General features: G+C 41.6%; 2 protein-coding genes across 2 annotated transcripts in view; one reads left to right on the top strand and one right to left on the bottom strand.

Moving 5' to 3' along the window:
- Nucleotides 1–9,232: 9,232 nt before the first annotated feature.
- Nucleotides 9,233–10,571, bottom strand: LOC108252169 (probable ATP-dependent RNA helicase DDX52). The gene is made up of 3 exons (XM_026822200.1): nucleotides 10,517–10,571; nucleotides 9,668–10,031; nucleotides 9,233–9,451 (listed from the first exon to the last, which is right to left on the bottom strand). Exons 1-3 carry the CDS (start codon nucleotides 10,569–10,571, stop codon nucleotides 9,244–9,246), a joined length of 627 nt encoding a protein of 208 aa, XP_026678001.1. The 3' UTR covers nucleotides 9,233–9,243.
- Nucleotides 10,572–11,198: 627 nt separating this feature from the next.
- LOC108252168 (putative uncharacterized protein DDB_G0282133) overlaps nucleotides 11,199–15,883 on the top strand; it is a 25,883-nt gene continuing 21,198 nt past the window's right edge. Inside the window, exons 1-3 of the mRNA XM_026822192.1 lie at nucleotides 11,199–11,318; nucleotides 11,488–13,954; nucleotides 14,152–14,487. Coding sequence (XP_026677993.1) covers nucleotides 11,199–11,318; nucleotides 11,488–13,954; nucleotides 14,152–14,487 — 2,923 coding nt within the window. The remainder of the gene's footprint in view (nucleotides 11,319–11,487; nucleotides 13,955–14,151; nucleotides 14,488–15,883) is intronic.

The following is a 15,883-nucleotide window of genomic DNA, read 5'->3' as shown; positions in this document are numbered from 1 at the left end:
AAGGATGCGACACGAAACTTTTGGTTAAGACCGGTGTAACGCTTGGCGGCATTTTACTGCTTTTTGGCGGTTTTCGGTGTAATTTAACAATATCTCGGGAACTGTATAAGCTAGAGACTTGAAATTTGGTATGTAGTTCACAAATGTGACAAGGATGCAACACAAAACGTTTGGTTGAGATGGTTGCTGCGCTTGGCGGTATTTTGACCGCTTTTTGACAGATTTCGACCGTTTTTTTGGCGGTTTTCAGCTATAGCGACAAAACGGTTAGAGATATCGTAAAAGTTAGGGTAAAAGAACTTAAAGAACACTCAAATAAGCATCATTCAATAGGATAAGGAAAGTCGTGTTATGTTCACACCAGATTTTTTTATTTTATTGTAAGATCTGTGTAACGTTTCGTTTTCGTATCCTTCGGTCTTCGCGTGTTCTTCCGTCTTTTTTCTGTGTTATTTTCTGATCTCACCACTTTTATAGGCCGACATTTTTGGATAGGAACTTGGCCTTTTTTTTCACATTTGTGTTTTTGTGGGGGTAACGTTTCGTTTTCGTATCCTTCGGTCTTCGCGTGTTCTTCCGTCTTTTTTCTGTGTACTATTACTGTCTACCGCGGCTGTTCTACAACCTAACCTCTTCTGGGCTTTCAAGATAGCAACGAGTGTCCATGATAAAGTTAAGTCTAATCTAAACTATAGGTACCTACTACAGTTTAAACAGGTATACACACAACATTGTAGAATTTTATAGTCCGTTCTAGAAACGAATTAATGACATAGGATTGTCTGGAATTTAGGAGGAATTCTCTAGCACATTCCAGATGCTTCCTCACTCTCTCGGGGAGCTATACCTGTCAGTTAGTTCTGTGTTGGTGTGTTGAATTTGTGCGAGCGATCTAGTAGGCGATAGTCAAGCGATTAGTACAGTGAAAGTCAGTGAGTTTTTCCAGTGCGATATCTAAGTGTTAGTACCGCGATAAGTGACAGTAAAGTACCGAAGTGAAAGTTAGTGTTAACAGTGATAGATAAGCGATCGTACTTTTTGATAAGAGATTGTACCTTGTAATAGCGATTGTACCTAGTGACTGTGTACTCTTTTTGTGAACTAAATATAAGCGATCGTACTTTTTGATAAGAGATTGTACCTTGTAATAGCGATTGTACCTAGTGACTGTGTACTCTTTTTGTGAACTAAATAAACTTGTTGTACTCTAGTTACAATAAAACGAATTCGCGAGTGTTTTCACTAATCCTAATCTTTTACGAACCCATTCACGCCCACGTACACGTAACAATAGGAAAAAAATCTGGTGTGAACATCACACGACTTTCCTTATCCTATAGAATTTTCGAATTCTTAAAACACTTACAAATCACCAATAATAAATTAGGCACAAGAGAAAAGTTCTAGGTAGATTCACAAATCACTAAAACAAAGAGACACGCTCCTTTCTCATGAATTGCGAACAAGAACTGAAGAGTGAAGAGTGAAGACTCTGAATGAAGAGGAGCAGGAGAGTCGAGGCCAGTCGAGGGTCGAGGAGAGGTAGGTTTGATGCGAGATCAGAAAAGTGCTAATGAGAGTGAGAGTCTGAGAGAGAAAGAGATACATAGAGCGAGAGAGGAGATGCGTAGCAGCACGCGACATGTATGCAACCGCTGCAACGGTTTCGAGCGAGGGAGTGAGAGGGAAAATATTTAAATCCCAACGTTACTTTCCGTTTTACTTTCCTTATTACTTTTTACTTTCCTTATTTACTTTTTACTTTCCTTATTTTTATTACTTTCTACTTTTTTTAGGTATGTTTTTGAGGTGGTCTTCTTTTATAATTTTTTCGATATCTCTTACCGTTTAGCTAGTAGAGCTGAAAACCGCCAAAATGCCGCCAACTGCAGCACCTATGTATTGTGTTGCATCTTTGACACATTTGTGGACTACATACCAAATTTCAAGTCTCTAGCTCATACCGTTCCCGAGATTTTATTGAATTACACCGAAAACCGCCAAAAAGGGGCCAAAATGCCGCCAAGCATTGCACCCATCTTAACCAAAAGTTTTGTGTCGCATCCTTGTCACATTTGTCATCTGCATGCCAAATATCTTTGACACATTTGTGGACTACATACCAAATTTCAAGTCTCTAGCTCATACCGTTCCCGAGATTTTATTGAATTACACCGAAAACCACCAAAAAGGGGCCAAAATGCCGCCAAGCATTGCACCCATCTTAACCAAAAGTTTTGTGTCGCATCCTTGCCAAATTTCAAGTCTCTAGCTCTCACCGTTCTCGAGATATTTTGTTTACAGACAGACAGACAGACACTAGGGACCTCAAAACGTGTTTTGGCACTAAAAACTGACCATCGAAAATTTGACCCGATTACATTACTTTCCTTCCTACTCAAAACGTGTTTTGGCACTAAAAACTGACCATCGAAAATTTGACCCGATTACATTACTTTCCTTCCTATAGGATAAGGAAAGAAAAAATTATAGAATGTTTTTTGTAGGAAATGACCTCAGGAATCTACCCTAGGCTTTTGGTAACGTTTTTCGTGTTCACCCTGTATATATATACAGGTTGTCCACCAATGTATGACCCACTCAGATTGCTCCGAATCTGTTGGAGTTTTCGAAAAATAAAAAACCCGTACCTATCTCTTTGATTTTTGCAAAGAATTTTTTGGCAATATTGAAATTCGCGAACTTGGTGCCAACTTTGGAATTTTAAATGAGAACCCCAATTTTTTATTGAATATTATTATATTATTATTCTACGATTGAATTTTCGCGAATTCGCGAAAAATGACCTCAACCCGAAATCTGATGTTACCTCGTGATTTATGAGGGAAAAACATTGTGAAATGATGTGTCACACGGTACATTTCAATCACTTTGTCGATTCGCGAACTTTGCAAATTAGCGAAAAATGGTCTCAATCCTAAATCTGATGTTACCACATGATTCATGAAGGAAAAACATTGTAAAATGAAATATTATGTCACTCAGGTAGTTTTGATGTTCGCGATACTTCGCGGAATTCGCGAAACCGCGAATCGCAAAAAAATGAATGAATGGTCGATTGTACATGAAATTTTCCGTATAATAATAATATGCAATAAAAAATTGGGGTTCTCATTTGAAATTCCAAAGTTGGTACCAAGTTCGCGGTTGTTCGCGAATTTCAGTGAACGACCTTGGCATTCACTTGTTTGCTGATCACAACACACGCCACCTCCCATAGTAAAATTTATAGTACGCTTGACCTTGAACTGATTATTTTGAATGGAGGGAAACAAACATGGCCGCTGTGATAGCGGCGCGTGATGATGAAAATCAAAAGAGCGCATGCGCATAGAACGAATGAGGTCTGTGAGTGTAAACGCGGCCTACAGATTTTCAAAATGGTCATGGGCGCGAAAATTCAAATATTTTGTAATTGTAATATTACAAATTTGTTGATGGCAGATGGCAGCTTTCTGCTTGAAAGGACGTTTTTTGAAAACCTTTTTACTCTTACCTACTAGTTTTACTATTAAATAACTACCTAGCTGTTTCTTTAATCTTTAATTAACAATTCTCATGATTTTCAATTTTTTATTTAACACAAAGATAATAAAATATAAAAAAATATAGCGAAATTATTTTTTAATTTTGACAAGTAGTTTTCGATTTTTTGAGCCCTGAAAAAAATGAAATATTTTTTTCCGATCTGACGTCACCGTAGCTACAAGGTACTACTAACACACTGGCGGGAGCTTTCAAATTTGTGATAAAAGTGTTATTTTTCCTTTAAACATGGATCTGATGGATCATGATTATACGCTCAATGAGCTACCACCTGTGATTCAAGTTAATCAAGTTACTGATTCTAAGAAAAGCATCAAGGCATTCCACTAAACCCGGCTCCATTTCAATTTAACAGCGTTTTCAAAGTTTTAAATAATAAAATGTACTTTATGCTACTAACTTAAATCACTTGTAATATTTGGGAACAAAAGATGACTTCAAAATTAAATTCCAAAAAACAACGAAACAAACACTTCTGGAAAACAAAATGGAATAAACTTGAACCTTGAACTCTGATGTCGGCTTGGCTTGGGTATTCTTTTTGTAGCTATCAGTATCACGTCACCATAGCTACAAAATCCGCAAGAACAGTGTTGCCAAACTGCGCACTAAAAAAAAAATCACCGGAGGCTCCCTTGAAAAAAGGGGACTTTGCACTCGTATATTTCAGAAACTACTCAACGGATTTAAAAAAAAAAAAAACGGTACGGTTAATTTTTTCTAATCTCTATGATTAAATTATCGGGGAGTCATTATCTTTTACATGAGAATCCTTAATTGTCTTTTCAAATCGAAAATGATATCTATTCAGTTTTAATGTTTCGTCATTGTAATGTTTTCTTAAATCTTGAAATTTTCAGACTTGAAAAAGTTAATATCTGAGCGCACGGCAGTGCGCCAGGCCATGTTCCAGTAACTATTAGTATTATCAATTCTAGTAGGAATTGGGAAGTTAATATCTGAGCGCACGGCAGTGCGCCAGGCCATGTTCCAGTAACTATTAGTATTATCAATTCTAGTAGGAATTGGGAAAAAAAATGCAAGTTGTTTGAATTACTTTCAGTCTATGCTCAGGCACATCTAGTTTTGGCTCTGGCACATTAGGACTGTTCAAACCTATTGATGAACGAAACATTATCAACTACAGTATCAAACTATACAAGGAGTTACAAGATGAAGGTTACAATCTGAACATAGAACAAGTTGGAAGTATAAATGTGGCTCAGACCAAGGATCGAATGATTGCACTGAGGAGGAGAATGGCTTTTAATTTACCTACTGGACTTGATTGTGAAGTGAGCACTTGAACACGGTATTTCATAAGTTGTAGGGGGCTGTTCGTGGGACTGATGTGTTCCTTTCCTGGGTCCGGAAATTCTTGTTCCCACCGCTAGGAGCTATTTAAGTTAAATAATAGTAATATTAAAGGAAGGACGGGCTAAAAATTGCCTTTCTCTCATAAAATAATAACTGGATGTGTTACCAAACGAAATCAAAACCACTTGGGTGGGTATCTTTAAAAAAATACGGTGGTTTTGAGATTGACGATCCCTTATTACATGGGGAGTATTTTGAATAATTGTGCTTTATTATTAAATTTTGACATATGACAATTACAAGATTAAATTGTGACAGCACTATCACTAGTCCACCCAACCCCCCCCGGGGCCAACAGAAGGATGCGTGGAGCATGAGGGTGGCCCCCCATACCCCCCGCCTCCATCAGTCGACCCCAAAAGGGATGGGAAGACTAGAATTGCCACACTAAAGATTCAAGATAATCTTGAATCCTTGATTCGTGGCAAGGGAGCTATGTCTTAAATAAAATAATGAATGCCTAATTAATGGAAAAAATTATTTTAATAAAAAAAAATAATAGTAATAAACAATATAATACTTAAACCATGAATAGGATGTTAGTTCCTATTGCCATCAATAGCTTTTGATGAACTACATTAATTAATAAATAATTAATTGTAGTGTAGCTAATAGCTATAATGTAATAAATAGAGATTTTGTTTTACCTATTTCATTATTTCAATTTCTATTCTATTATCTATCAGCCATTTCTTGAGTAAAATTTTGAATCTTATTTTATCTTTCTCTTCTTTTAAATGAGGAGGAAGATTTTCATAGATTTTTACACCCAGAGAGTAAATTGATTTCTGACCGGTAACTGTCTTTTTACGGGGCAGTGAGATACTTTGTTGTCTTAGGTTGTACCTTTGTTCTCTGAAGGAGAAAATGTTGCTCTTGTGGACCAGTGCACAGATGTTCCTGTGAAACAGGCCTATTACATCTAAAATTTCAAGCTCTTTGTATAGTCTTCTTGTGGGATAGAGTCTATTTTTTTATGAATTATTTTCAAAATGGTATTTTGTACAACTTCAAGTTTTTTTTAGGGATGTTTTGCTGGCTTGCCTATATGCACAGATCGCATACTCGATACAAGACTGGCAGAGAGCAAAGTATTTAACAATCTGGGTAATTTTAATGCATGCTTTTCTTGGTAGCTCTCGAAGGATTTGGCCTGTAATGAGGTCATAGCCCGGTGCTTTTTTGGATTTATTTCTTTCTTAATTGTTCTTTCTACTTCCCTAATAGTTGTGCTGGGAATATTGTATTCTTCTTCATGATGAAAAATTTCTGGGAGTGGTTGTGCATCTTGAGCTGCTTGGTTGGGACTGAAGATGTTCGATAGATATTCACCGAACTCACTTGCTTTAGAACTGTTGTCTCGTATCCAATGTCCGCTTGTATACCAATCGATATGAATTTTCCATTTTTGGTGCTTCTCCTATTGGCGGGAGAATATGGAAAAATGAAAATTTGAATAGGGCGCTCGCCTTGCACGCGGGAGACCCGGGTTCGATTCCCGGCGGGGTCAAGAAATTTGTATCATCCTAATGATTGATTCCGTGACTGGCTGTTGCGGGGCCCACTCAGCCTCGTGAGGAAAATGAGTAGCTATGACATATAAATGCGTCATGCAAATGGTTGATACCGTGACTGGCTGTTGCGGGGCCCACTCAGCCTCGTGAGGAAAATGAGTAGCTATGACATATAAATGCGCATAGTGACCCGGTGGCCAGAATGGTAGGTACTCAGCCTCGTGAGGAAAATGAGTAGCTATGACATAGAAATAAATGCGCATAGCGACCGGTGCCAGCATGGTAGGTAAACATGTGATTTAGGATTATTGAGATATTGGGAAAATCCTACAATGCTGCAGTGAGCACCAAAGTTGTGACATAATAACACAAAGAAAATGCATTTACATTACATTACAAAGTATGTTTCTCTCAAGAGATTTAATTTTAAAAAGTTTCTGAGTAGGTAGTAGGAATAGATCATTTTTCTTAGTCTTTTAGTAAGTTATTTATGTGACTATCCCACCTTAGATGTTGGTCTATTTTAACACCTAGATAAGTCCAACTGTGCACTAGTCCAATAGAGCCCCCTAAGGCTTCATCGCCCCCATGAAAATCTCCATCGCCCCCAAGGGGGCGATATCGCCCAGGTTGGGAAACACTGCAATAGAGCCACATTGACATGTAGTTTGATCACAGTTGTCCACATGAATCGGAACGCCGCACTGTCGAGGCAGGGTGGTTTTAGTGATACACAGTGGCAGTGTCGTCTCTTAACTTCTTATACAGCACTGGGGACAAGACTGTCCCTTGGGGGGTAGAATAGTGGCTGTTAACCAACTCATCGCTTAATGTGGTGCCGATTTTAATCCTTTGTGTCCTGTTGGTCAGGTAGCTACTGAATAGTCCTAATGTATGTTTTTCAAACCCTATTTCCTGTAGAATGCTAATGAGAACCTGGTGAGAAACCCGGTCAAAACATTTAGATAGGTCCAAAAACAAAATGGCGGGCATCTGGCCTTTGTCCATGGCCTCATAAGCATATTCGATGACCAGTGCAGTGGTGGTATTACCAGTGTAAAAAGAATTGATTACAAATGAGGCACTTAGAAATAATGTAATATCCACAAAAATTGTGTAAAAGCTCTTTCTGCTTTACCAATAAATTCACAATTTGATTATTATTATTTTTTGTAATTATCCATCAAGCGGGGGGGGGGGGGGGCGGCGGCTTTCATACGGTCGCTTTTGGAGCTCCCTTGACTTCCCGGAATTGAGGAATTTACAAATTTTAAAATCTGCCCTTTGGGTTGCAAGCCATTTTTCCCCTTAGCATGTTCACATGTAAGAGCATGTTCACACCAGATTTTTTTTTTATTTTTTAGGGTTTTAATACGTCCCTGTTCAACTGATGTAAACATGGAGATTGTAAACACGTGATTTCTATTTTTGCAGGTACTTCGAGAAGTGTCATGTAAGTGAGGTACATACAAATAATGGAAGAGTGTATGGAGTACAAACAAATCAGGGATTCATTAAATGTGAATATTTCGTGAATTGTGCGGGCATGGTATGTAAGTTTTTTTCAGTAAACAAAACAAAATGAGATGTAATGAGAAATGTGAATATTTCGTGAATTGTGCGGGCATGGTATGTAAGTTTTTTTCAGTAAACAAAACAAAATGAGATGTAATGAGTAAAATTCCATGCCTCGGCTGGGATCGAACCCACGCCCTCCTGTTTACCAGGCGAGCGTCTTGACCACTACGCTACCGAGGCAGGTTGTTCTTCCTTTCTTTGAGGAATTTTCTCGTCAAATTTTAGTCCCCATCGAGACTTTTTAGGCCTTGCGGGCACCTTTTTCAGTTCACTCAACCAGTGGTAATAGATTTTCTAGTAATTTTACCACTACGTTTTCGTCGCATTCTGATCTTTCTTAATGAATTTCCTATCTTTTCTCTTCGGTTTATCTGTTCCGTCCTTCTGTTGTCCGTTCAGTGTCTTCTTCAGTTTTCGTTTCATCTTCCTCCTGTGAACACGAATAGGTCTTAATGAATTTCCTATCTTTTCTCTTCGGTTTATCTGTTCCGTCCTTCTGTTGTCCGTTCAGTGTCTTCTTCAGTTTTCGTTTCATTTTCCTCCTGTGAACACGAATAGGGGGAAAAGATCTTCTGTGAACACGAATAGAGGGGAAAAGGAAAGATTAACTCTTCAGAATTGCAACCAAGAGAGCCAATGTCAATCGCTAACATCCGAAACCGGATAAGCACTCAAAGAAGAAGATTTATTTTGAAAAAGAGGGACGAGGGAAATAGACATCGATAATTCAGATCAAACACGGAGGATTTCCCTTGCTAAAGAAATAGGAAAGGTTGAGTGTGAAGGGCATCCACTCGTAAAATTTGTAGCCAAAACCAAATGCCAGCCCAAAGCACAAATCCTAACAACATTTTAGGTTTGCCTTACGTAATATGCGTAAGGCCTATGTACCTAAGCGTAAGACCTACTTGATCACACACAAAAAGCCCACTAGAGGTTTAGGTGTAGGGGCAAACAGCCCCAAAGGATGGGTTAACCTTCTACGAATCTAAGGCTTACGTAAGGCCAAAAATTTCTTCTTCTCACCTCAGTCCCACATTAATCTGCACCCGTCTCTTCAGTTTCCTACGGCACCACTTGGCAACATCTTCAGTGTGAGTGGCGGAAAACATGCCTCTCCGGAAATCGAACCCGCGACCTCCAGAGTGCAAGCCTAATGTGATACCCACTCGGCCACGGAGGCTACTAAATTAATTAATCAAATTTCTCACCTGAGTCCAACATTAATCTGCACCCGCCTCTTCAGTTTCCTACGGCACCACTTGGCCACATCTTCAGTGTGAGTGGCGGAAAACATGCCTCGCTTCAGATTAGGGCCGCTACAGGCCGCGTATATAACGGCCAACTGATCTCGGAACCCGCGCACTCCGGCCTCGAATAGTTTGTCTGATTCGTCTACGATAAGCCATTCCACACTGAAAATAATCACATGGGTAACATTATTACGAGTTCCATTATTACGTGGTCAATTTTTCAAATAAATGAGGATAAAATTCTATGTTTCGGCTGGGATCGAACCACACTTTTTTGTTAACCAGGCGAGCGTCTTGACCACTACCCCACCAAGGTAGGTTACAATTCCTGCTATGAAACCTAAAAGAACCGAACAAACAAAAAAACCTTCCACTCACTTGGCCAAGTTCAAGGCAGGCGGGTCCATCTGGAGCAGATACACAAGCTTGTTCGGTGTCGTGATGAGGACGTCAAACTTCTGCGCGGAGCGCGGCCCAAACTTTTCCGCCGCCTGTTGTATTTTCCCAATCACATGCGCGCGCAGCCCCAGGCCCTCGGACAGACGGACCGTTTCGTTGTAGGTTTGTTTCGCCAGTTCCCGGGTGGGGCAGACGATGACCGCGCGAAAGCCGAGGTTCTTCGGCCCCCGTAGGGAGTGTATGATGGGGATTAGGAAGGCGGCGGTCTTGCCCGACCCTGTGGGGGCGCAGGCAAATATTTGACGACCTAAGGGTGAAAGGTAAGTGATGGTGAAATGAGGTTCTTAAACTCGTAAGTTTGCTATAGAAAATACGTTGCACCAAGCCATTAGATTAGAGCTCCATTATTATGTGGTCAAATTCTCAAATAAATGAGGATAAAATTCCATACCTTGGCTGAGATCGAAGCAGTTACAGTTCCCTCTGTCAAACCTCTTTTTTTTTAAAAAAAAAAAGAACCCATGCCCTCCTGTTTTCCTCCTTTTTTTGCTTTAAGGACGATAAGACCTTAGCAGTTACAGTTACCTAAACTTAATTGAAAATAAATGTACAAGATTGTGAAAGTAATAGAATTTTCAAAGCAAAACAGTGGGACCTGGTGTGTACCTCTTGGGTGCTATTTATTTTCATTTTTTGTGCCCAAGACAAGTTGTGAAAATTTTGCAAATATTTTTTTTATATATAGTTTTTTCCCTCCACAGTTTACTTAACTACCAAAGTGCTTAAAAATTGAGTTGGATACAACAGCCAATGTAGTAACGATTATACTAATTACAAATCCAATGGTGAATATGCCCAAAGCAATAGTCAATATGTTCTTCATATGGAATCTAGTGAACTCTCCAGCCAAGCTGGAAGAAATGGAATAAATTCACAGTACTGACCTCCAGAATTCTGCGACTTCTACGGCTGCTGGGCTGCACGAATAGAGATCACTTCGCGTGCAGGTTGTGCCGATGTTGTTACATAAAAGTAGGTGGGCCTCGTCTTGTATTTCCCCACAGTCACACTACACCTTGGACATGAGGACTTGAGCTTGTGGTTATAAACCCATGTAAACAAGTACAAAAAAAATCTCCTCATAAATAATTTCCTCTATTAATGAATCCCAATGTTCCCCCGAGTATCTGTACTCGGGTCATGCTACCCAATGAAATATTACTTTCAAACCCTCCTAAACTCTCTCTTCTAAACCTCATCCACCTATACTTACTGTAAAGCTTCAGAAGTTCAGGATCCTTGTGAATATGGTCCAAGGAGCTATTCCAATACAAATCAGCAAGCCCAATTATCAAAACCACAAGAAAAGAAATGGGATATACTTTGTTTATCTCTCCTTTCACAGGCAAACAGTTTGGCCAATGCGTCCAAAGAGTCCACGTCCAGTTGTGGCGGCGGAGATGGAAAGCCCCCGGGCGGCCCTCCATCTAGCGGTGGGTCCGCCATTTCAATGCCCCTGTCTGCCTTTCCGCCCCTGATCAAAACGCAGCGCCCCAAACCGGCGGCCACTAGCGGCACGCCGCGGAAGACATGGCAATCTTGTACGGCAAGTGATGCGTGCCGAAGTATGGTGAATAGTGCGGAGTATCCCCACTTGAGCGAAGCACTGCTACTTTGTTTCCAAACTATAGTCAGAGGAAAAGCTCTGGTACTCTGGTTTTCGTTGGGTTTTTTAGTGGAAAATCAAGAAAATTCGAATAATGACATTTTGTGAATTTTTGGAAATTTGAAATTTCTAGATAAACAAAAGCACGTGGTTGATTGGAAGCAGTGTTGCCAGATTTTCTAAAGGTCCTTTTATACGACCCGACGTGTTCGAAGCACTGCAGCCAAAGTGCAAGGCGAGTCAACAGTCCGCGGGTACTCAGCATTCGGTTAGCCAAACTGGGTCAAGTCAATCTGTTGAGACCCAGCACACTTCCCTGCAACACGCCTCCCAACATGCGTCAGCAGGACCGTTCACCCCATCAAATGGGCCCCAACAGTCCATTGGGACACCGAACAACTTTCAACACGGATCAAACATACCCGGGCCACAAAACGGCCCAACGCAGGCGTCAGCGAGTGAGTCAAATGCTCACAGATCTGCCAGTCCTCAGTATAGAACGAACAGTGCAGGCGCTGCGGGGAAATGCCAGGGACAACAGAGCTCACTCGCAAACTCCAAGCTTAGTCGGCATGAAACGGGATTGGAAACCCTACTCAGTGGTGTATCCATGAGGGAGAACTCAGGAGAGAGGTGTAGCAGTGGAGGACATTCCAATGAACCTTCAGGGAAGGAAGTATCGCTTCAGGGATCGATTGGAACGAAGTGCAGCGGGGAAAGTTCAAAGCCATGCACACCTAGGAGGGAAAGTCGAACTGAAGCGGCCTCTGGTGGGAAGTGTACAAACGGAATAACACCAGGAGGTTGTGTTTCCAGTAGCTCTACAATTCCTGGAAATGGACTCACAAATGGATCTTCCTGTCCAAGATTTGTGCCAACTTCCGTCCCTCAAAGCAATGGTCGATCAGATAGCAATCCCACGGGGCTGACATTCGCTCGAGACTTTCAGGACGTTGGAATTCATCGGAATGGGATAGGATCAGTAACGAACGAACCGGTTCGTGGTGAAATGGCCGATGGAAGAGCCACTCCTTATAACGGTGCTTCCTGTAACGACCTCAGGAACGGTGGGAAGAGCCAAACGTCCAAGTCTGATAGTGTCAACTGTGCCAAATGCAGCTCTGAAAACAGTTGTAACTCCAAATTCAGCTCGGAAAATGGTAGCGCCTGTGCCAAAGTGAAAATAGGCAATGGGGACCAAAGCAGTCAGGCGCGGAAACCCGGGACCGACTGGGAAAAGCCTGTCCCTCCTTTGGTGTCTCTGACCAATTCTGATTTGAAGCCGCCGAAGCTTAGCGAAGTCAAGCGAGATTTCTCCGGGTTGATTGGCGGTAAAATCGTTCGGAAAAAGACGGCCACGCCCTCTTCTGTACCACCGGGTGATTTGACCAATCAGAATACGAGCTTTCCGCCAAGGGCGAATTCCACCAATGAAAACGCGTCTTCAAATGCGTATCTTGCTACAAAGATGGATGAAAAGCGGTCGTCGACGCCAACGGGAAAAAGTACGCTTTCCAATTCGAGTGCGCTTCCAAACTCAACTGTGATTCCACAAGACTCTACCCCGTGTACAAACACTGTACAGACGTGCTCGGGGACCGGCTCCGTGCGCTCTCCGAGCGTTCTCGAAACCACACGAGCGAATGTAAATATACCCGAGGCCCGTGACCCTATGAGGAATAGCGGACCCAAACCAGACTGTGTAAATAAATGCCTCTATGAGACCGCTAGCCGAAATAGCGGACGCTTGGGCGATTGTACAAATGTGAATAGTGTACAGAACTCCTTGCTAGGTCCGGGCCCAAATGTGGGACAGGTTCCCGGTCTAACCAAAGTACAAACCAATCCGTCCGTCCGAAGTGACGAAACTTGTGATATTAAACATAGCCAAGGCCCACGCTCTGCCTCGCAAACTCGCAGATATTCCAAGTGTCAAAGTGGAAACAACTATGCTCAGTCTGATACTAAAAGACAATCTGATTGTGGAGATACTTACGCTCTGAGCAATACGAAAAATAGACAGTTTGATGGCAGAGAAAGTAGCGCTCAATTTGATTGTAGAAATGGAAACTCACATACTCAAAGAGATACGAAGACTAGACAAGCTGATGGAGAGAATCCTAACTCTCAGTCTAACTGTCGAAATGGTATCCCACATACTCAATCGAATGCTAATAGTATTGAATCTTGTAGAAAGAGCACACAGTCTGACTGTAGAAAGAACACTGGTGCCTTATCAGGAAGCAATCCTAACACTAATGGATATGAAGGACCTTGCCAGAATTCTAATGGATATGCCAATGATTCTAATCGGGCAATGCGAACCAGTTGTGAACAAGGCATTGTCCGAAACAAAGATGGGATAGAATATGCCAACAAAGTTACCAAAGGAGCCAACGAATACCACAGAAAAGCTGAAAACCATGGATATGTTCAAAGAAATGATGTTGGAAACGAAAGAGACACAAATGGCACATATGAATACTTCAATGGGGAATGTAGCAATGGATACAACAGCCAATGTAGTAACGATTATACTAATTACAAATCCAATGGTGAATATGCCCAAAGCAATAGTCAATATGTTCTTCATGTGGAATCTAGTGAACTCTCCAGCCAAGCTGGAAGAAATGCAGAAATGATGTTGGAAACGAAAGAGACACAAATGGCACATATGAATACTTCAATGGGGAATGTAGCAATGGATACAACAGCCAATGTATTAACGATTATACTAATTACAAATCCAATGGTGAATATGCCCAAAGCAATAGTCAATATGTTCTTCATGTGAAATCTAGTGAACTCTCCAGCCAAGCTGGAAGAAATGCTTATGGAAACAAATGCAACGAATATGGTCAGAACAAATACAGTGAATATGCCGATCAGTCCAGTGAACATATCCCAAACAAAGGCAGCAATAGTGGATTTGCCAGAACTAATGGCAAAGACTATACCAAATCTAGTTATGACAAAGATAGCCATGGGAAATCTAGTCGTGAATATGACCACAAATCTAGCAGCATTGAAGAAGATTACTGTAATGGTAAGGCAAGCTGTTATGAGAAGGAATATAATGGGAAATCTAGTAACGAATATACAGACAATACATCCAGTGGCAACCAACACAGTTATCCATGAGGGAGAACTCAGGAGAGAGGTGTAGCAGTGGAGGACATTCCAATGAACCTTCGGGGAAGGAAGTATCGCTTCAGGGATCAATTGGAACAAAGTGCAGCGGGGAAAGTTCAAAGCCATGCACACCTAGGAGGGAAAGTCGAACTGAAGCGGCCTCTGTTGAGAACAGTGAATAAGTTCTTTGAATTTATTATTTTCGGTCTATTCTGATGTTAAAAATTGATTGTGTTCTAAACTTTTATGTCCAACAAAATAAATGAATCACAAACGGGCTTGTCTCTCAAGTTTGAAGGCATGAAAATTTTTCATCATTAAAAAATTGTCTATTTAAGGTTAGAATATTTTTTTCCTTCTTCAAGCAGTGTGATAAGGTGTAAATTTTCAATTGAACAGTGGAGGACATTCCAATGAACCTTCAGGGAAGGAAGTATCGCTTCAGGGATCGATTGGAACGAAGTGCAGCGGGGAAAGTTCAAAGCCATGCACACCTAGGAGGGAAAGTCGAACTGAAGCGGCCTCTGGTGGGAAGTGTACAAACGGAATAACACCAGGAGGTTGTGTTTCCAGTAGCTCTACCAGTGGAGGACATTCCAATGAACCTTCGGGGAAGGAAGTATCGCTTCAGGGATCGATTGGAACGAAGTGCAGCGGGGAAAGTTCAAAGTCATGCACACCTAGGAGGGAAAGTCGAACTGAAGCGGCCTCTGGTGGGAAGTGTACAAACGGAATAACACCAGGAGGTTGTGTTTCCAGTAGCTCTACAATTCCTGGAAATGGACTCACAAATGGATCTTCCTGTCCAAGATTTGTGCCAACTTCCGTCCCTCAAAGCAATGGCCGATCAGATAGCAATCCCACGGGGCTGACATTCGCTCGAGACTTTCAGGACGTTGGAATTCATCGGAATGGGATAGGATCGGCTGCGAACGAACCGGTTCGTGGAGAGATGGCCGATGGAAGAGCCACTCCTTATAACGGTGCTTCCTGTAACGACCTCAGGAACGGTGGGAAGAGCCAAACGTCCAAGTCTGATAGTGTCAACTGTGCCAAATGCAGCTCTGAAAACAGTTGTAACTCCAAATTCAGCTCGGAAAATGGTAGCGCCTGTGCCAAAGTGAAAATAGGCAATGGGGACCAAAGCAGTCAGGCGCGGAAACCCGGGACCGACTGGGAAAAGCCTGTCCCTCCTTTGGTGTCTCTGACCAATTCTGATTTGAAGCCGCCGAAGCTTAGCGAAGTCAAGCGAGATTTCTCCGGGTTGATTGGCGGTAAAATCGTTCGGAAAAAGACGGCCACGCCCTCTTCTGTGCCACCGGGTGATTTGACCAATCAGAATACGAGCTTTCCGCCAAGGGCGAATTCCACCAATGAAAACGCGTCTTCAAATGCGT

This window comes from Diaphorina citri, unplaced genomic scaffold, assembly GCF_000475195.1.
Source record: "Diaphorina citri unplaced genomic scaffold, Diaci psyllid genome assembly version 1.1 scaffold15, whole genome shotgun sequence".
NCBI lineage: Eukaryota > Metazoa > Arthropoda > Insecta > Hemiptera > Psyllidae > Diaphorina > Diaphorina citri.
The sequence above is the reverse complement of the archived record's forward strand: the minus strand, read 5'-3'. Positions and strand labels throughout refer to the sequence as shown.